The 23,690-nt window shown below is 32.6% G+C and overlaps 1 protein-coding gene across 1 annotated transcript in view; it reads right to left on the bottom strand.

The window, feature by feature from the left end:
• The window catches only part of LOC111060497 (1-phosphatidylinositol 4,5-bisphosphate phosphodiesterase), a 73,808-nt gene extending 50,822 nt beyond the window's left edge, over positions 1–22,986 (bottom strand). Inside the window, 5 exon segments of the mRNA XM_039437512.1 lie at positions 12,095–12,174; positions 16,204–16,341; positions 18,661–18,720; positions 22,078–22,261; positions 22,834–22,986. Coding sequence (XP_039293446.1) covers positions 12,095–12,174; positions 16,204–16,341; positions 18,661–18,720; positions 22,078–22,248 — 449 coding nt within the window. The 5' untranslated portion in view covers positions 22,249–22,261; positions 22,834–22,986.
• Positions 22,987–23,690: the final 704 nt, after the last annotated feature.

Genomic DNA, 23,690 nt, shown 5'->3' with positions numbered 1-23,690 from the left:
AGTTTCTGCATTCGGAGTAGCCTATAGTACTAAAACACGACTATCAACTTCATTAATTTTATTTAATTAGTATTAAACAAAAATATCCAAAGTTGAATGCTGTCGACCACCCTGAAGAATGCAAGACTACAAGATATTTATTTGCGATAAAATAAAACACGTTCACAATAGGCATCGTCAGTTGTCTGTGTTTCAGATGGGCACGTTAATCGTCTGTCCCGGCTGCTTAAAAAGCAGTCGTTAGGTCATGTCAGAGGCCTTGAAATTGATCAGTTGCGACCTGAAAACTCTGACATCAGACTTGAGCCAACCAGGCCACTTTATATTATTGTTTATTATCGTCAGTTTAACAATATTATCATTTCTAAAATAATTGAGTCAATTTGTCAGATTTATAAATACAATTCAGATACTCATATGTTGAGTAAAATCAATATTATGTGTGAATTTTGCTACTGTGAATAATGACAACAGGGTGAACAGCTAGAATGAAATTTTATGAGAGCTATCCAAAAATTATTTGCCAGCCCGGAAATCAAACCCGGTACCTCCTTAATTTTACCAGTTATAAAATTATACCCGGTACCTCCAAACAGTTATTTGGTGCAAGGGTAAGCATAACTGACTGATAATTAAGAGGTACCGGGCTCGATCACTACCTCCGTGAACAAAGCCATTGTACACTCGTGTGACGTCAGCACAGGTAGGGCTCCTACACCAATAAAAACACTAGCTGATATGGATCAGCTGAAATCAACGAATTTTTATTGGTGTAGGAGCCCTACCTGTGCTGACATCACACGAATGCACTACGGCTTTGTTTAGGGAGGTAGTGGCTCGATTCCCGGGCTGGCCAATACTTTTTGGATAGTAGGTAGCTCTCTTCGAAATTCCTTCTAGCTGTTCACACTGTTGACAAAATTTGCAGTAGCAGAAGAAGTCTTCGGGGTGGTTCACAACAATTAACTTTGGATTTTCGTTTAATTATTATTATTTATTCATTAGCATTTGAACAAATGCAAATTCTCATTGATTTCCAACTTCAGCTAGAACCAGCTATTTCACAAAATACAGGAACTTGGAGAGAAATTGGTATTTCTGTTTATGATAAATTTATGGATGGATGAATCTAAAATTATAATATAAATAAAAATATTTTATAATGAGCACACAATACTTGAATTGACGTTTTAGAGGATAATCTGGTTGGTAGAGATTTTGAAATAAGATTTCAGAAATAATCCAGCCTCATTTTTCCCAAAAACACTACCAAAAGACGAATTGTTAGTAATTTTTTTTGTTTTTCAAAAATAAGACTATCTTAAACAAAGACTTGATAACCGTTTTATGCAATGATTTATCAAGCTCGGTCAATACATTAGAACATGATCAAATCAGATCCGGTTTACAATAAGTACACTGGAATATATGATTTCTATGGGACTATGGCGACAGATACTATCGATAATATCACTTATAAGGGGACTCAGTTTGACCAAGTTCAAATGTCTTGCCCGAGCTTGATGTTGATACATGAAAATTACATTTTCCTACAGATACCTTGAAAAGTGACCATTTCTGCACTGATTACAGGCCGCAAAGAATCACTTTCCCGCTCTAGTACGGCAAAGTATTACTTTGCGTACTCCAGATTTGCAGCATGACAACGCAAAATAGTTAGTAGGTTATATGGAGCACCAGTGCAGAAAAATCAAAATTAAGTTGGTAACACTGACTGTGGTCCACGTTATAATATGGAGAACGTTATAATGGCATTGGAGAACGGCGTTGCCTTGCCATTATGTGCCTTCATTATAGTCATTTCAATGCTTACATAAGATAAACCCCCTTCAAGCAGTCAGATAAATTTTCAATTGAATTACTAATCATTATAATTTAATTATTATTATTCAATTTCAAATAAATTAAGGTTTTTATTAATAATAAAATTACACAGAAAAACATTTGATGGATTTCAGGGAATTTTACCCATAATTACCCACTTTTCATATTCAATGGTAACTGTAGGAAAAAGTTAATGTGAAATACGTGCGCAAAGTGACAGTTTGCTGCACTCAAGAAACCATTATTCCGCACTCGCCTACGGCTCGTGCGTAAACGTTTCTTTCGGTGCAGCAAACTGTCACTTTGCGCACTAGTTGCACAATAGTTATTTGTGCAACTAGTGCGCAAAGTGTCAGTTTGCTGCACCGAAAGAAACGTTTACGCCCGAGCCGTAGGCGAGGGCGGAATGGTTTCTTGAGTGCAGCAGAGGAACTTTGCGCACGTATTTCACATTAAGTTTTTCCTACAGTTACCATTGAATATGAAAAGTGGGTAATTATGGGTAAAATTGCCTGAAATGCATCAAATGTTTTTCTGTGTAATTTTATTATTGATAAAAACCTCAATCCTAAAATCCTAAAGACCTCGTTGTCCTTGGTTATAATATATAATTAATAATAATTAGCGCGTTGTGCTTGGTTGCACCTCTGCTCACTATAGCAGCCACAGCAGTCACTGTTACCAACTTCATTTTGATTTTGCTGCACTGTTGCTCCATATAACCTACTAAGTATTTTGCGTTGCCATGTTGCAAATCTGGAGTGCAGAAAAATTTTTCCCGCACTAGAGCGGAAAAGTGATTCTTTGCGTTCTGTAATCATTGCAGCAATGGCCACTTTTCAACGTAACTGTAGGAAAATAACTATTTCAAGCATCACACATGAAACTAAATAAATTTTGATGGCGAGGTCATCATCAAATCGTATACTTCACACTCATATTAATTACACCAGAATTTGATGTTAGACCTACAAAAACTAATTATAACATGAAATTTAAAATTCTACACATTACTACTGTGAGGTCCACGTTATAATGACAGTGTTTGATTAGCAATGGTATTGCTATCCTTGTCTATCATTCAACAAAGCGGATAGCGTTATCTCTTTCTCGCTTTGCTCTGTTGCCAGATCGTCTATTAACAATGTAGAATTAATCATAATTCTACAAAATATTTCATCTTAATTATGAAATTATTGAAAAATATAGTTTCTCGCTCAATAAAATATAATTGGTTATTTTAAACGAGAATGAACCGTTCATATTGAATCAATAAACGTGTATCACCTACCGTTTATAGAAGGCATTGACCTGACCGAAGATCGGCAACGTTGTTCTCCTATCTTTCTCCACTGCCATTATAACGTGGACCTCACTATACAAAAACTAATGATAACATAAAAATAGAAATTTAATCCAAGTGCCCTTTTTACTTTCCTTGCCCTATTACCATAGGTAAGGAAAGTACCGTATTGCTTTCCGAAAAAAATTAAGGTACCCCAATTTCTAAATTTCTATACGTTTCAAGGTCCCCTGAGTCCAAAAAAGTGTTTTTTGGGTATTGGTCTGTATGTGTGTGTGTGTGTATGAGTGTATGTGCGTCTGTGTACATGATATCTCATCTCCCAATCGACGTAATGACTTGAAATTTGGAACTTAAGGTCCTTACACTATAAGGATCCGACACGAACAATTTCGATCAAATGCAATTCAAGATGGCGGCTAAAATGGCGTCAAAAACAGGGTTTTTCGCAATTTTCTCGAAAACGGCTCCAACGATTTTGATCAAATTCATACCTAGAATAGTCATTGATAAGCTATATCAACTGCCACAAGTCCCATATCTGTAAAAATTCCAGGAGCTCCGCCCCATCTATGCAAAGTTGATTTTAGATTTCCAATTATCAGGTCTCAGATATAATTTAAACGAAAAATTTCGAGTGGAAAAGATTGAGCATGAGAATCTTTTCAATTAATGTCCAGTAACATTTTCACCTAAAATTGAAAATAAGCTTTAAATTCGAGAAAATGTGATTATTCAATTGCAAATTATTGTTGATTCTATTAAATCATTCACTATGAAGAGATAGCAGACCTCATGTGTGTCTCCAGCGTTATTGCCCTGTCACCAGCTGGCTCACATTTTTGACTTGTGATGCGCGGGAACACTTTCGTCAGGTGATCAATTTTCATAACGGCAAGAAAAGTTGTGTGAGTGCGCCACACCAGTTTTTTTAAATTGTCTACTCACAACATGTTTCGACTATATGATGCCATTATCTTGATAAAAATTTTAAAAAGGTTAAGCAACTTAGATTTCAATTTTTATTTATATTCAAGAGCAGCCCTAAAGAAAATAAGACAAATAACTTAGTTGCCCATTGGAAAATTAAGGTAACAAAAATACATTCATCTACGACAAAACAGATTTCACCACTAACAAGAAAATAAGGTAGATTGGTATCAGTAGAGTTTATATGATTTATTCTCTATTGTAAGGTCCACGTTATAATGACTGTGGAGAAAGATAGGAGGACAGCGTTGTCGATTGTCTGTCTTGCCACTAACTTCTATAGAGGATAGCTGATTCCGGTAATATTAACTGTTCATACTTGTTTAAGATAATCAATTAGGCCTATAACTTATTCATCAAGAAAGTATATTTTTCAGTGATTAAATAATGAATTTTCATTGAAATTAAAATTATCTTTATTCTTCTTTTCAGAAAGTACAAAACAATATACAATATACATATACAAAACTTGAAGAAAGGTTCCTCACATGGGCAAAGCCTGTGTGCAAGGAAAACTCGTCACAATAGTATATTTCGCACCTAGGGCCGAAAATGAGACTTTTCCGGCTCGAAATCGGTTTTCAAGTCCGAGGCCGTAGGCCGAGGACTAGAAAAGATTGAGAGCCGGAAAAACATTTTTGCCCATGGTGAGAACGTTATTTTTCGCCACACAGAAAAATAAGCAATATAAATATGAGGATAATTGTTTATTAGGCACTTTCAAAAGCAAAACAGGAAGGTCATAGCTCTAGCAAATCTGAGGTAATCTGAATATCAGGAAATTGTCCAAGTACTTTTATTTTTTTATTCTGATTTGTCTAAATAACCTAAAAGATTATGTTCAATTATGTAAGAGGTTGAGTTTATACTTTTTATTCTTCCAAATGACAATAAGATGATATTATTATAATGTTTTGATTCTTGAATAATAAACACAAATAATGAAAAGTTTTTTGATCAGCTGTGACTTAGCACACTTGAAATTTGGCCAATCTGAATGTCAACGTCAACAATGCTTGTTGTCGTTGACTTTGGAAGTTTAGGTTAGAAGTTCTATCCTACTCTGAAAATCGAATTTGAATAGTTTATAATATATATCTTATCTGTATTTTATTCATCAAAATAAAATGATAGTATCTTATTGCAGAATACTTATTCAATTCTAGAAGCATAAACTGATTCCGTTTCATAAATCATTTTGTAAACACGTTCGCATCAAATCAGAATCAGCTGACTCCAAGGATATTTTACAGCCCTAGGGCCGTAAAACTTTTACCGGCCTGGTCAGAAAACAATCATTTTCGGCCACCATATGACGCACGAAAACCAGCTCATTACATCCAAGTGGGGCGAAAAAAATGTTTTCGTCAATCGAGAAACGATTTTCACGTCAGTAGAACATTACTGAGATAAGTTATTTTGTTAATGAATTTTATTTCTACATAGTTAAAAGACGATCTGGCAACGTTGCGGAGCTATAAAAGGATACATCCACTTCAATATAGTTTTTTCAAACCTTTTTTCTTCTTCTTTTGCTTACCGTAGTTGTTGTTTTTCACCTTCTTTGTAATTTCTTGTTTGTATTTTCCTTAGACTCACGATCAGACGAAAGTCTTGTGGGTCATTTGATTCTTTTCATATTTTTATGATGCACACAAATTATTTTGTGTTTTTTCAATTGTTTTCAAAGTGAAGAAGAATCAATAAATTTATTATTATTATTTTATAGAGGATAGCTGATTCCGGTGTATCATATGTAATATTAACTCTTCATTCTTGTATAAAATAATCAATTAGGCCTATATCTTATTCAACAAGAAAATATAATATTTTTCAGTGATTAATAAATTTTCATAATTGAGATACAATATTTTGTTAATAAATTTTATTTCTACATAGTTAAAAGACGATCTGGCAACGTTGCGCAGGTAGAAAAGGAAAGTGCTGTCTGATTTGTCGAATGATAGACAAGGATAGCAACACCGATGTTAATCAAATAGTGCCATTATAACTTGGACCTCACTATAGATCTAGGGGTAAAGATTTCGGCACTTACACTGCAGCTAGAAAGTTGAGCAAGAAAAATAATCCCTCGTTAACCATGTATACATTTAATAGCAACCCCTCAACTATGTCCATATCATAAAATTCACGATATTTTAAAAAAATCGCACAAAATAATTTCGTTGACAAGTCATTCAACGATCAGCTAGCTACTAGTTTAGAATTTCAGGATTTAATGACAATATTTTATAATGAGAATGTAATATCATTAAAAACATGAAAATGTTCTTATATAAATAACATTCACGTTTGGGTCTGTAGGATTCTCACAGTCGTAGGAATGACTCTTACATCATTTTCATAAAAAACATTTTTTTGTGCAGTGAAAAAAGGAAAATTGAGCTCATTTTCAATTGGTGTTTTTTTTTAATTTGTAGACCTATGATCAGAGAATATGAAATTATAAAAATGAACATAAGTCATGCCAACAACTCAAATACATGCCCACAAAAATCTAAATCAGATTGAAAAAAGCGTGAATATATATCACTACTAGCCGTCAGGCTCGCTTCGCTCGCCATATCCGTCTAGCCAGGGGGACTGGATCGTCCAAGAATGAGATCAGCAGGCGCGCTTCGCTCGCATGCATTTTTCATTTGAGCATTTTTATCATATGTTAGGACGATCCAGTCGGGGGTCCAGACTAAACGTCTGGCTAAACGGATATGGCGAGCGAAGCGAGCCTGACGGCTAGTAATATAATATTCCCAGGAATAGCTCTGATTGAAGTAGCAGTGCCATTCAATTTTTCCGCGATAAATAATGCATTTCAATCTTCAACTTGGTGCCAACCTAACAAAGTCAACTCAACTTAATGTCAACCTGACAAAATTTTCAAATAAGTTACCAGTGTTAACAACTGTTTCGAAGAGGTATTCTCTCTAGATTATAGTTCTATATTAACATATGGTATGGCCATTTTTCAATTATAATTAAGAGAATAAGAAGAATATACATGCTAAAAGACGAACTTTAAACCCTTAAAAACCACCCTTAGAGTTGATTTATTGCCAAAAGATTTCTTAGTGCGCCTCTAAAGGGCCAACTGAACATACCTACCAAATTTGAACGTTTTTGGTTCGGTAGATTTTTAGTTCTGCGAGTGAGTTAGTGAGTCAGTCAGTCAGTAAGTGAGTGAGTGTCATTTCGCTTTTATATATATATATATATATATAATATATAATATATATATATATATATATAATATATATATATATATAGATAAATGTAACTTCTGAAATTACATTCAGACGTTACCCGTATTGGGAGGAAGATTGTAAATTGACATTAATGTATCGCATTATGTATAAATTGATTTATATCATATTATTATTAATTCATGAATGTGGACTTATCCAAAAATTCATTATTGTTTCTGGTCTCCATATACACAGAAATTTTTCTAACTTTGAATAAAATATCTTCTGAGTTTTGGATGAGACATGAAAGATGCGAATTCATATATGACTTGAAAAATTTGATATTGATTTACTATGAATTATTCAAATAATTGATTAAACTCTTATTTATTTTTCCCTTGAAGTAATAAATTTTATCATTCACTGATTAAACATCACTATGGAATTTGAGTTCAATGAGTTGTATAAATAGAACGGAAGAGTTAGAATATTGATTTAATAATGTAGATTCTATTAATATAATTTGACTGTCTAAGGCTGGCCACACACCGATTAGTCAAGACAAGACTAGTCACGTTTAGTCACAGTACTTCACATAGTTGCTTATGAAGACATGTCTAATTGCAAAATCAGTGACTAATCAGTGTGAGTTGCGTCATAAGCAACTATGTGAAGTATTGTGACTAAACGTGACTAGTCTTGTCGTGACTAAATGGTGTGCGCCTCGCCTTAGGCTGGTCACAAACCGATTGGTCAAGACAAGACTAGTCACGTTTAGTCACAATACTTCACATGGTTGCTTATGAAGACATGTCTAATTGCAATGACTAATCAGTGTGAGTTGTGTCATAAGCAACTATGTGAAGTATTGTGACTAAACGTGACTAGTCTTGTCTTGTCTTGACTAACTGGTGTATGCATAGCATTAGGTACTAGGCTTCAAGTCTCATGTGTTTTAATCCATCCACTTATATTATTCTACATTCTACTATTTTGTTAATAGGAAATTTCATATTATAAAACCAAATACCACTTGCTTTCAAAACTCCTCATTTTTAATTATGCTTCAACTATTTAATGATGAAATGTTTGAAAATTGTGATATAAATAGAGATTCTTTACCGGAATTTAAAAAGAAATGTATTCTAGAATTGAGATATTGTAATTTGATTTCTGTTACCAAGCTTGAACTGTTTTTCTTTAATTATGTATTTTAATGTAAGCCGTTTTGGGTGTACCCCGTGGCTTAATTTTGTATATACATTGTATTGTAAATAGTTTTGGTGAATAAATAAATATAAATATATAAATATACATTCTCAAATAACATCACACCATCTTCATGAGATTTACTATTCATTACACAAAATCAGTTTTCTTTCTCCATTACTCGACCATAAAACAGAAATTACCGAATCATTACAATGTGAGTGAAACAAACTGAAAATTATGCTTTTTCAACCACGCTTATCTATGTAAATAACCAAGAATTTTAGCAGAAAATCAGTAGTTTCAACAGTTCAAGATGAAGGTCTTAGCAATTAAAATTCTCAAGGTATGAATGGTAGGCAACATGACGGTGACAGAAATAACGTGTAATGTGTCCTTGTAGGATGTGTATACGATGGAAACTGTTCACTTGTAATGAACTGAATTCATTCTACAAACTGATATCTTTTAAGAGCTTATATGAGAATAATATAGAAGATGTATAAATTAGTGAAATATGAAGCCTTTCCTCAGTTATTTATCAATTAACAATGTTATTTTATTATAAATACTAGTAGGTAACCCGTGCTCTGCAAGGGATTAATTAAAAACTTGACAAACTGAAAACTTTACCTACTGAGATCTTAACGAATTTAAAATAGTCCTATAACCATCCTCGATAAATTAAGATTATTTATGCAAAATTTCAAGGAAATCAGTCTAGTAGTTCAGACGTAATGATGCGTCATTCGTGAATTTATCAATTAAATTTTTAGTTTAGTCTTTAGTTTTGAAGTGGAAATTGGACTTTTTGAAGTGAAAGTGAAATCTTAACCTTATTCTTTTTGACACTTGTATTTGTAAAAATTTGGGAGAAGACAGTTTTGGGCTATGCCTGTTGTCTTCTCCCAATTATATTATATTTATTATAATTATGATCTGTAATGGCAATGGAATAAATAAATAAATAAATTTCCTATCCCTTACGTGTACAAGCCAATCTTTCCTTTATTATATTATATGTAGATTTTCATATCACTGAAATTGCTCTCTTAAAATAACTGAAAATCATATGAATCAGTGAATTGAATGTTATCATTATTTTATCAGTTGAATTACCGTATGTCATATTTTTCACTTTTTGTGTAGTTGAGAAGTTGATATTGTGGTAATTATTCATATTGAATGAAAAAGACTAAGAAATTGTCAAAAACCACAGATTTATTGATACTTAGAAAGACCGGTTTCGGTTATTACACCATTGTCAATCACTGAAAACAGTTTATGTTTATCTGATACACAGTTTAACAGTTTATGTTTATCTGATAAACAGTTTAACAGTTTATGTTTATCTGATAAACAGAGATTGACAATGGTGTAATAACGGAAACCGGTCTTTCTAAGTATCAATAAATCTGTGGTTTTTGACAATTTCTTAGTCTTTTTCATTCAATCATATTTTTCAATTAATTCTTCTTATTTGACTATTCAAAGAACTGATATGAAAACAATATTCAACAAACACATATCAGTAAAATATATTATTATTTTAAAACTACTTTAATAATTTAATATAGCCTTCTAGAAATGAATTCAATTACTACAGAGAGTAGACTTGTAATGTTCGTTCAAAGCAACACATGGCTCACAGTTCTTTGTCTGAAGCTTCATAATTTATTCATGATTTTTCACTACCGAGTGAAAAAGAGTGAGAGAGATAACGAAAGGGAGATGGATATCCTCTAACAATAGGGACACAGTTGTGGTGAATCATAGAAACTTTTGAAGATTTTTTTAGCAATAAAGTAGGAGCCCCATGAGAGGAATTGCGTTTATCAATATTGTACATATCAATCTATTTCTTTTCGAATTCCTCTAAGAAATAATCAACGTTTTAACTTCAGCTTCTAATTATTTTATCACAACTCATAATAATGAGTTCATTTCGAAACGTCTTGAACTGTGACTTGTATACTGTATATTTAATTAACTTGACTATTAAGTGTTTAACTTAACTTCACGTTAACGGTTTATTTATTTGTCTATGGTCTTATTTATTCGTCTATTTATTTGTCTTGAGCTGTGATTTGTATACTGTCTATTTATTCAACTCAACAGTTAACTGTTTAACTTTACTTCAAGTTAACTGTTTCATTTGTCTATGGTATTACTGTGCGTGATTTCATACACATTTTAAATCAAGGCGAATATTTATTCGATCACATTCCCTGCATCTATGTTTTACAGTGTATGCACATAGCAAAGTGTGTTTGTAAAGGTGCGTACACATTTACGCGCCACTTTTAATCAGCTGATGTCAAGCTTTTTATATCTGTATCTCACTGTTTCTGTACAAGTACAGATACTAGTAGTTCTGTGAACAGTAGACCTCACACAGTATTCTCATTCACAAGTACCTGATGAACCCGGGCGGTTAGTCAACGGAGCACCTCTCTGTAGTACTGACCGTCTAAGGTCTTTGTGAATAAGGTATTTTTGTTCACAAAGACCTTAGACGGCCAGTACTACATTGAACTACATACAGTACTACATAGTTCATTGAGTCCATCCGGGGATTACAGATTCGTGGATCCTCCATCACGACAATGCTCCGTCGCACACCTGCCTGCTCGTGACCGAGCAGTTGGTCAAACAGTCGAGGGTAAAGTTGCCAAATCCTCCTTACAGCCCGGATATGGCACCACCGGACTCCTTTTTGTTCACCAAGATCAAGAGACAACTTAAAGGGACGCGGTTCGGGACTCTGGAAAACGTTCAACGTGCTACGACGTGGGCTCTAGACAGCATAGAGGTTGCAGACTTCCAGGGAGCGTTCAGGGATTGGAAAATCCGGTATCAGAGTGTTATCGACTCCAATGGGGACTACTTTGAAGATCTCTAATGGAAAATTGTACATATTTTGCCAATAGAAAATTTCCTGAGGTCAGTCCGGTTACTTATTATACAGACCCTGTACGCTAGCTGTTACGAAATAGTTGAATAAAGTGTTATAATTAACGAATTCATGAAAAAATTTATTACAATACTACCTGAAGATACAACAGAATAGATTAATAAAAACAATATAAAAACCTTGTAGTAGTACCCAAGGTTTATTAAAAACTTTAAAATACTGTATTTCAACAACGACTAGTTTCAACCCTAACATAGGTCATTTTCAAGTTTAAACCATTTCAATGGTTTTTATATTCTGATGTTATTAAACATCAAGGTATTCATATTGTTTTTATTAATTTGTACAAACGTAGCCCACATAAGTGAAGTTTCTTCAACAGAATAGATAATAGATGTATCTTACTATCAGGAAATTAAAAATCTGAGTACCCTTTTTTTAACTTGGATTTTTAATTTCCTGATAAATAAGAGTAGACAAAAGTAATGTACCTCACTGTATACCTAATGAAAAGAATAATACACCCAACATGCATGACTATAGGAATATAAACGACAACATCTACTAGTTCATGCCTAACCATAATAATAATAATTGTGAAATATCATAACCAGGCATGCATCAACTTACTGCTTATTCAAGCAAGTCATGGGACAAGCATTGTTGGCCTTTACGTTATGAGTTATCTGCCTTATACCATCTAACCAGACCTGTTCCCACAAAACATATCCACTCACATTATTCAAACAGCAACCATTACACCTAAGTTATAATAGATCTAGTTTTTTAGAAGTACCACACCTAAGTTATAATATTTATGAATTTTTAGGAGTATGACATCTAAGTTGTAATATTTCTGAATTTTAGGAGTATGACACCTAAGTTATAATATTTATGAATTTTTAGGAGTATGACACCTAAGTTACAATACTTCTGAATTTTTAGGAGTATGACACCTAAGTTATAATATTTCTGAATTTTAGAAGTACGACACCTAAGTTATAATATTTATGAATTTCTAGGAGTATGACACCTAAGTTATAATATTTATGAATTTTTAGGAGTATGACACCTAAGTTATAATATTTAAGAATTTTTAGGAGTATGACAACTAAGTTATAATATTTATGAATTTTTAGGAGTATGACACCTAAGTTATAATATTTATGAATTTTTAAGAGTATGACACCTAAGTTATAATATTTATGAATTTTTAGGAGTATGACACCTAAGTTATAATATTTATGAATTTCTAGGAGTATGACACCTAAGTTATAATACTTATGAATTTCTAGGGGTATGGCACCTAAGTTATAGCTTAATAGTTCTGGTTACTTTTAGATACAAAACTATAATTAGTGGTATTCACGATCTTGAGATATAGTCCAGTCAATATAGACATAAAAAGGGGTGTGTGCTTGCAATTTATATTGTAGTTCTGATTTTTTAATATATTATTTGGGTACATAAGAGAAGTCCAGGACCAATTTCTTCATGCAAAATTTCCTTGTGCTGGATACAGGGTGGCTCAAAAACCTCGTATAGAAATTGGCCATATTTTGTGTATTGGAATATTATGGGCTTAAGTAGTATTGTATTTATTTTACATTACAGATCAATGTCGAAGCTAGTACAGTACTTTTATTTAAATACAGCATACAAAAATATTGATATGCTTATAGGTAGGAGGCGCATATTGGGAATTATCAAGAAATTTGGGTCATCAAATTTTATCAATGTCTTTCATTGAATCTTACATTGAATTATTGCATACCATGAATGTCAAAATCATAGGAAGAATGGATATTTCAAGAATTGGTTTTGCATTCAAGAATCGAGTCAGCATCAAGAGAAACTCAGGAGATTACTCTCCAAGAGTGCATCGAATTCAATCAATGGTCTTTTGATTACTTATCAGCCCTAAACTAATACTATACTAATGATATTAGCCCTTTAACCAAACATACATACAGTAGATTATCGTATATCTCACACTCAAATTGGGGAAAATTTAGTATATTTAGTGAGGTCCACATTGTAATGACAGTATTTAATAATGACAATAGTGTTGCTATCCTTGTCTATCATTCGACAAAGTAGATAGTGCTATCCTTTTCTACCTCCGCAACGCTGCCAGATCGTTTTCCAACAATGTGTAAATATCACCAAAATAGTTAATCTCAATTATTATGAAAATTTATTAAATCATTAAAAAATATTTTAATAGACGAATAAAATATAACTGATTATTTTTAGCAAGAATGAACAGTTAATATTACTGAATCATTGTCAATATTGTAGAACCGTTCCATAATTGAATAAAAACACAAATATGTTGTCAAATTCCACACCGGTGTGGTCACGAAACCTTGGTCGTGTACTAAATAAAACAGTGTAGAACTTGACAACAGATTTGTGTTTTTATTCAGTTAATATTACATCAAATATACCGGTAACAGATATCCTTTATAGAACACAATAGCAAGGCAGAGAGTCGGCAACACTATTCTCCTATCTTTCTTCTCTGCCATTATAACGTGGACCTCACTATATGAATATTGTTGTGAATGAGATTCGTAAACATTTCACAAAATAAGGATCATTGATGATAATGATGATGATGATGATGATGACGATGATGTTAATAATGATTATATGATTATTGTGATAATTGTCCATACCCTGGTTCATTCTGAATGAAAATTCTGACAATATCCTTGACAATTATTTTTTGGACGAAGTAAATATCAGATAAATGAAATTATGGAGAAAGAATACAGCATGAGAATAAACGCACTCAAAAAAATACTAGTCTGTAGCAGAAACAGGGAGAATATGACAGATTAAATAAAATGACTAGGAAATTGTCAAAAACCACAGATTTTATTGAAAGTTAGAAAGACCGGTTTCGGTTGTTACACCATCAGTCAATCTCTGATCAGTTAACCTATTTTACTGCCTTACACCTATTGTTCTCGTATGAAATATTCAAATAATTTGTTAGAATTAAGAAAATTAGAATTAATAATTAGTTTAATGATCAAGTGACTCTTGCTTTTCTTTTTGTTAGTTTAGGTATTTTTCATAAAAAGTAGGCCTAATTCATATAATTTCTAATAATTTTGTTAGAATTAAGAATATATAAATTAAAATTGGAATCATAAATTGAAAATAGAAATAATAATTAGTCAGAATGATCAAGTAGCTCTTGCTTTTCTTCTTGTTATAGTGCGGTCCACGTTATAATGGCAGTGGATAAAGATAGAAGAATAGCGATGCCGTTTCTCTGCATTAATTAATTATATTTCTACACTGTCAAACATATAATTGGCATCGTTGTGAACCTAGAAAAGGATAGTAACACCGGCTTTGTAGAATAATAGACAAGGATAGCGAAACGTAAGTTGATCAAATACTGTCATTATAACGTGGACCTCACTATATGTTGGAATCTTTCTACTGTACTTCCAAACTGTTCTGTATCTCACAGCTGATGATGTGTGAGCACACACGAAAGCATGCTCCTGTAAAATATCAATTTTTATTTAAATAAAGTGGATTTTTGACAACATTTCAAGTCTCTTCTACTCTGATAAACTGATAAAATGAGGCTGAGGAATGAAGTCATAAAATAAAATAGTTCAGCTACCTCGGACTCAAGATCACTAATGATAGAAGACGTATTAAAGTTAAAGAGATAGCTAACAGGCTCTATCAAGCAAGAATGCTTTCAATAATAGAAAGAGGGTATTGCAAGAGCATTGACCGTCTACAGGTGAGAAAACGGTTGCTCAAAACGTATGTATGGAGAATTGCATTCCAATTATTGGTGATTTGAGTGTGATATTTTTGTTTTTTAGTTTGTTTTCAACCGTCAAAATTTAAAAATTTTAGTTTTCGTTGTTTTTGAGTGAAAATGGACTAAATTTTAGTAAAATGAAATCATAACCCTATTTTGGACTTTTAAAACGTTATCTAAATTTGGGAGACAAATAGTACAAGGAGTATCTTTAGTTTTCTCTCCCAATCAGTGCTTCTTTGTGAAAAAATATAAATAAATAAAAATAAATTGCAATCTACGGAAGTGAAGTTTGGACGAAGGGTGTGAAAGAAGAGAGAAGAATTTCTGCTTTTGATACATGGTGCTACAGAAGAATGCTGAGGATCAGTTGAATGATTGATTGAGTACTTTATTTATGTAGATTACAATATATACTGGCTTATACACTCATACAATAGCTTACAATACACCAAAGTTTTAGATGAATTTACATAGAATCAGTTGGAGAGAAAATGTAACGAATGAAGATGTGTTTCAAAGAGTTGGAGAGAGAGAGGTTGTTTACTGAAAGGAATAAAAAGGAGAAAAGCACAACTAGTTGGTCATATTCTTTGACATGAGGGACTTAAAATAAGAATAATGGAGGGAATGATTGAGGGAAGGTAGGCCAAGACTGGAGTACATAGAACGACTGATGAAGGATGTGAGATGTGCCAACTACAGAGACCTCTAAAAGATGGCGGATGGCGGAGAGGCATGGAGAGTTGTTGCCAACCAGCCCAACGGCTGTTAACCAAAGTAGAGAATTATCGGACAGAATCCAGAAGAAGTTTTGGACGATTGCCTTTTCTTATTCACTAATCATATCATTCTTGTTTGCCTTGATGAGATTTAATTCAACTACTGTAATTGATAAATTGTTTACTGTGATTAATAAAAGTTGATACAATTGGCCTACCTTAGCAGTGGCAGCATCCGGGCAAATGACATGCTGATAGTTGATATTGATGTAATCTGTTCCACTACAAATTGTCAGTGACTTTTCTTCCAGAGTATCTCCATGTTTTGATACAAGTTGAGAGGTAAGACGAGAGTCCTGTAACAACAAGGAACACCCATTTTAATCCAAAGCGATACTGATATTCTTCGACATATTAAAATAGTTTTCAAATCCCCAATCCAAATTTCACTCAAAGTTATTCAGCTTGTTGGAAATGCCAAAGACTTGTTTCCAACAAGTTGGAAATGAGGCTTGAAGTATCACTAATTTTAAATGATATCAAGAAATCTTTGTCTACAAATTGTCTTCTTCGTTAGGGCTACTCTTGAATAGAAAATAGAAATAGAATTTCGAGTACCCTTTCCATGTCCTATTACCATAGGTAAGGAAAGTATTGCTTTCCAAAAACAATTGAGGTATCCTTATTTCAAGTTTTCTATACGTTTCAAGGTCCCCTGAGTCCAAAAACATGATTTCTGGGTGTTGGTCTGTGTGTGTGTATGTCTGTGAACACGATATCCCCATTCCTAACTGACCGATTGACTTAAAATTTTACACTTAAGGTCCTTATACCATGAGGATCCGACAATAAGAAATTCAATTCAAGATGGCGGATAATTACTGAAAAACCATGTTTTTCACGTTTTTCTCGAAAACGGCTTTAATGATTTTTTTTTTCAAATTCATACCCTGTATAGTTATTTAACAGCTCTATCAACTGGCATGAGTCTTTTTCCTGGGAAACTAATGGGGAGTCCACCCCATCCTTGAGAAATGGACTTTGTAACCTCCTTCTCGTGCATGAGGTAGGTAGGTAGAGCAGTTTATAAAAAGAACACAAATAGTCGAGATATTTCATCTGTAGAACAGCTGTTTTGACGACTTTTAAAAAATCATAGAATTTCACAATTTTCACAAAGGAAAAAGTACTCTGAAAACATTATATAATATACACATGTCAGTATAAAGGTAGGCGCACACAGATCGCCATCGGACGGACGGCACGCATCGGACGATAAGATTTTATGCATTGTTTTCAATACGATTTTTGTTTTCATACGATGCGGATAGGTAATGAAAACTCCAATTGAAAACAATGCATCAAATCTAATCGTCCGATCCGTCCGATGCGTGCCGTCCGTCCGATGACGATCTGTGTGCACCTACCTTTACAGTAGTCTGATCGTAGTTTAAAATATGTTGCCGCCAATCGTCATTATGTTATTCCTCTAAATTATTCTCGTATAAGAATGAGGCTTAGAGTTCAATGAGCAAGGAAAGTTGAGTGTACCACAACAGTTTTTTTTTTTTTTTAATTGTTTAGTTACGACAAGTTCGACATAGCTGAAGCATGTCGTAAGTAAACAATTTAAAAAAAGAGTACTGTAATTTCTATTTTTATTTCTAATCTTTGTTTTTTACGAAAAGAGAAACTTATCATTTTGAACTGAATTTTTTTTTCAAGTAATAAAAATCATATGAAATTGCCAAATACTTGCAAATTCCCAAGTATATTAAATCTATATTCAATCTGTATATTTTTATTTTACTGTTTTTCTTGTAAGGCATTAAAATTTGATCTACTGTATTTATTTTTTATTGCGGATGATGCCCACATGGCTTGTGCGTGGGTAATGGGAAGTGCGTTGGTGAATTGATGAGATGATCAATCGTCCATGCCATTGACGGGATTCGAACCCACGAACCAGGCGGTGCTAGCAGAAATTTGTAAGGCTCCTTGCCTCTGGACCAACCTGGCCGGCTTGACTTGATTTTTTTTTCGTTTGTTTGCTGAAGGTGATGCCCACACGAGCTCCAGGCTTGTGCATGGGTAATGAGTCGGATGATTATGAGGAATGATTGGACCTACAGTTTTAGGTGGGTTCCGAACAGCCGGGAAGCGATTTACACCTCATGAATCATTTCCAGAGGAGTAGGCTCAAGCGGTCACCCTTTAGGATGAATTCAGTGTTATTGGTTGTTTATATCTTGTTTACCCACATTTACAATACAGTAGCCACTGAATCTTGTCTCAATAATGAGATACGATAGAAAAACTATCACAACATGAGAAAAATTGTGAATAATTCTAACCAGACATCTGCAAATGAATAATTTATGAGTCAAACTACTTATGATGCATTTTTGGTTGTGACACGAGAATCGAAGAGTGACTTACAATATTGAAAGCTGAAGAGTCCCTTATCTACATAATAAAACAGTTTTGAAACTCTCCTGGATGAATAGAATAAAAGCAAGCTTTGATCGAAAATTCAGTAGCTTGAGGAAACATGGAATAACAACTGTAGCTTGGGATAACAACTTTGAACGAATCCTTCCAATAGTATAGAATATAAATTAATATAATTCTGATCAATCAATTACATTTTGAATAGAAAAAAATGAATAAATTACCTTTGGGAGGCCACCAGCACGTATGTCACTCACTTGACAAAGTTCAATCACATCTCCTTCCTGAAAAAAGAAAATATTATATATAGGCTAAGAACTTCATTTCAACAACATGATTAACTTATTCCATAAGTATAAAAAGTTGCAGTAAAGGAGGAATTAATAATAATCAATTATATTAATAATTAATAATGAAAATTGATAATTAATTTTCCATTTTATTTTACTGGCAAGAATTACATCGGTTTGCAAAGACATTTCAAGTTTAAGATGAATTTGTTATGAAGATAAATTTTTTTAGGGTGATGAGCTCTCTAGGCTTGTACGTGGGTAATGAGGCGGATGATAATGAGAGATGAATGGACCTAGAGTTTTAGGTGGGTTCCAAACCACCGGGAAGCGATTTTACAACTCATGAATCATATTCAGAGGAGTTTTCTCAAGCGGTCACCCTTCCAACAACGGGAGTACCAGGCGCATGATTCTCAACTTATCTGAGCGATTTGTGGAGGAGCATTTCTTTGCCTTTATTATTTAATAATAATGCCTAATTAGGTCATGTCAGAGGCCCTGAAATTGATCAGTTGCGACCTGAAAACTCTGACACCAGACCTGAGCCAGCCAGGTCACTCGATATTATTATTTTTCAACGTACAGGAAATAAAATTGGATAGTAGGAGTTGAATGTGACGAGTTGAAAAGTTATGGGATGAACTTATCAAATATATGCCCTCATTTTTGAATAAAATTGATGAATAGAATAGTATAAATTGAGAATCAATTACCTAATTACTGCACATACTTACACAGTATGAATAGGAAAATTCAAAATGCACATAATAGATATTTCATACGTTATCGCTATTAAAAGCTCTGTAATAATTAATTTTTCATAGGTCATAGTATATTTAATAATTAATGAAGGTATGAAAATAATATATATTGTATATCAAGTCAATTCTATAAAAATAACAGATTATTAGAACGTCACTTAAAAAATAAACTGGCTATCAAATTCAATGCATGTGGTCATTGTACAACGGTGTATATTTCTTATAACTAGTCAGCTTTAACATTGTACAACATAAAAAAAATTAACAAAATTTACAATATCAATTACTCAACAGGAAGTTTTCATTAAAATGTGGGTTGAGTAACAAAACTATTTGAGATTCCACATTGAATTTTATTTTCCCAATGTTAAATATGTTAACCAATGTGGTTTAAGGCTGTGCAAAGGCTAAAAATAAACTTTTCACTCATTATATTTTTTAAAGTTTTTCGATTTGTATATCATCAAGCTATCAATATGAAAAAGTTTTCTCAGGAAAACATTTTTTTCCGATCATTACTTTTTGAGATATGAGCTTCTGAAGTTTGAATTTTTGGGACAGAACATTTCAAATTCGGTAGGATATAAATCCATGAGATTTAGAGGATGGATTCTTCATGGTATATTGATATTTATTCAATTTACTAAAAATAACCAAAAATAACTTTTAGTTGAGTAATTTTTGGTTATTTTTGGTAAGTTGAATAACTTTTTCAAAAATTCATATTTTCAGAAAATTTTTGTTTTACTAGATCAACAATACCATGAAGAATCTATCCTCTGAGTCTCATTGATTTATCTCTTACCGAATTTCAAATGTTCTGTCCCAAAAATTTGAACTTTAGGCGCTCATATCTCAAAAAGTAATGATCGGAAAAAAATGTTTTCCTGAGAAAACTATTTTATTTTGATATCTTAATGATATACAAATCGAAAAACTTTGAGAAATATCATGAGTAGAAAGTTTATTTTTAGCCTTTGCAAAGCCTTAACCATTTTGTTCAGCATGTTGAAACTAAAATGATTGTTTTATTTTTATTGCATAAGAGAGGACGAGACTATTATTAAATAGAAGAGCTAGGGGTCGTAAAGACTGGAGGAAGTCAATTTATTGACAAGACGTGCTTCAACCAGAGCTCAACACAAATTATCAAATAATCTCAGCCACTCTGACACAACAAGCACTGTGTATTATTTATGAAACAAAAATTATTTTGATTAGTTTATTAATTTGAATTTATGAAACGAAAATTCATTTTATTAGCCTAGTTTATTTATTTGAATTTATGAAACGAAAATTCTTTCAATTAGTTTATTCATTTTAGTATTAATTTATTTTTATAGGGCCTACTTCAGATAGTATGTGGATTAATTTTTTTTTATCAATAATACTACGTTACATGAATACTACATACATAAATAAACTAATACTATAAGCTATTAGTAGAGAATACAAGTTGAATGAAAAAGACTAAGTAATTGTCAAAAACCACAGATTTATTAATACTTAGAAAGACCGGTTTAGGTTATTATACCATTGTCAATCTCTGATTTAAACAAGAGTTAAGAAACTGAAACCGGTCTTTCTAAGTATCAATAAATCTGTGGGTTTTGACAATTTCTTAGTCTTTTTCATTCAATATGAATAATTACCATAATATCAACTTCTCAACTACACAAAAAGAGAATACAAGTTGTGATGATCACAAAATAGCTCTATCTATGATTCATAATTTTTCAGTTATTTTTTTCAAATCAATAGTCTAATTAGATTTTATCAACACAAGAAATAACTTAAGAAATTTAGGTAAAATTGTACAAATTAGTGTATCTAATTCTGTGAATAAGACTAATTAACGGGATTGTCGATTATTTGTCATATTCTAACTCACACTACTGAACAGCTAGGTTATAGTTTGAAAACAAATACGGTACCTGATTCTGACAAACATTTACAACTTAATTGTCTTCACACATAACTTGGCGTAGCTCAAAATTTATGTCTTTGGAAGATAAAGCCGTCCTATCTCCTAATGTTAAATCTACGCTAGGCTGGAGTGAACTTAGAAAGATTTATAAGCATTGGGAGATGGGAGATATAACGGCTAAATCTTCCGAAGACGTATTTCTAGCTATGCTAAGCTAAGTGTGAAGAGACCTTTAGAAAAGGGACGAACAAACTTTGAAAGACTTATTAGATTGTTATAACAAATCAGAAATATTCCACCGAATCAAATAATTTTTGTGTTATGAACGAGTGGTTATTCATTTTTTCAAAGAGTAAGTCAGTCGATGATAGGTAGCCTGCATTGAAGCAGACTAACATTCAGTTTGAGCATAGATCTAATATGATTACTGTACTTAGTCTATAGATTGAGAATAGCTGAGTTCTGTCTATGAACAATGTAGTTTATTTTTTTCAAGAATAAGTCAGTCGATGGTAGATAGCCTATAGTAAAGCAGTATTAACATTCAACTTGAGCTATAAGCTGAATTCTATCAATGAAAAATATTGATTTGTTTATGAAACTTTGTATTATCTTCTATTCATCAATAAACAATAGATTTAGGAAAATTATTTCACTTACCCTGCCATCACTTTTCCAGTAGATGAAGAACCCGTACTCGTCCACTTTGAACAAGCATCCAGGTTCGACATCTGTTGAGTCCTTGTCTTCAGTCCATCGGTCGAAAACGCAGCCCTGCAGTAGGGGATCAGGCACAGGAATGTGCCAATTAAACTCAAACTTCTTGGTCATACTGGTCCCTTACCTGCAAGTTTGAAATAAGCATCTAAATTTACAAAAGATCAGTAATAAATGAAGCAAAAACAAATAAGACTCACAAATAAACCGAAATATATGCTGATCCCGCTCAAAGAATACCAAACCTACAATGAGTGAAGAGTTCAACTGATTCTGAACTGACACCTGATGATCGATCGATTGACTTCTGTTGCTTCATACATTACATCTAAATTCTTTGATATTTTTCAATAATAATAATTCATAAAAATAATACTTGGGTTATTGTAGTCTAAGCATCAACTATTATCTTCATGCCAGTATTAGTTTAACAAATTTTAGAGATTGAACAAATATTAATAACCTACGAATTGTAGCGAATACTGACACACATAGGGAGGTTGGAGTTGAATTGATATTCATATTCCTAGAAAGAGTAGAATCAAATTTTGTTAGCAATATGGCAAACACAAAATAGATAAGAGATTTAAACCCTTCAACCGAAATTTTCAAAAATAAAACAAGTTTCATGTCACTTTCAACTTGAACGGATCTACATATCATTTTTCAAATAAATATTCGTAATCTTTTGTTACTTACCTTCCAGGTTTTTTAAAATAAAAGTGATAAACACTATAAATAAATAACACAGTCTAACATTATGATAAAATCAACCGTAAAACAAAAACCCAAAAATGTCTGTCAATCCAGTTGACAACATTACGCTGTCTGCTGTAGTCTGCTTTCTCAACAACAGACATGCAAAGTGATCAGGCTGCCTTATTACCAATCGACCTAGAAATGATTTTGGGAAAATTACAGGATATTAACAAAACTAAATAAAGAATGGTCAACCTCATAATAAATTATATAAAATAAAATCAGAATTATCTAATAACCAAGGAAACAATACATTCTACATAATCAAAAATATCTTGATAGCGCGAGATTTTGAAATGCGTCATTCCTCAATGGCGCGAAATTTTGAAAACGGGATTGAGAATTATCATTTTTTGGATAGCAATAGCAAATTTTATAGCATTAATATATCAAAAACTATAGCCATCTATTGATAAATGTATACTTCTTCAGCTACTAGCAATAAATATACTGCAGGTGCTGCAGTATACACTATTTAATTGTAAAAGTGCTGAAATTATATCCTCAATACTTGAAGATAGTGTTGTCAATTTTATTTTTAAGATGAATGAAAATTAATTATAAATTTTTTCTCAATTCTCTATTTTCTTCCATCATTACTTTGTAGCTCAAAATCATAAGCAAACAAACAACTGAATCAATATTCTTAAGTTCCAAACAGAACTCATATTTTTTATTCAGATAAACTACCTATAGGCCTAAAAACCACATTATTTTCGTAGATTAAAAATTGTAAGATATGCGTAAAATCTACAATTTATGGTGAAGAAAGGCTGAAAAACAATGATTATAGAATG

Source organism: Nilaparvata lugens, chromosome 11, assembly GCF_014356525.2.
Source record: "Nilaparvata lugens isolate BPH chromosome 11, ASM1435652v1, whole genome shotgun sequence".
Taxonomy (NCBI): Eukaryota; Metazoa; Arthropoda; class Insecta; order Hemiptera; family Delphacidae; genus Nilaparvata; species Nilaparvata lugens.
This window is presented reverse-complemented; position numbering and strand designations above follow the sequence as displayed.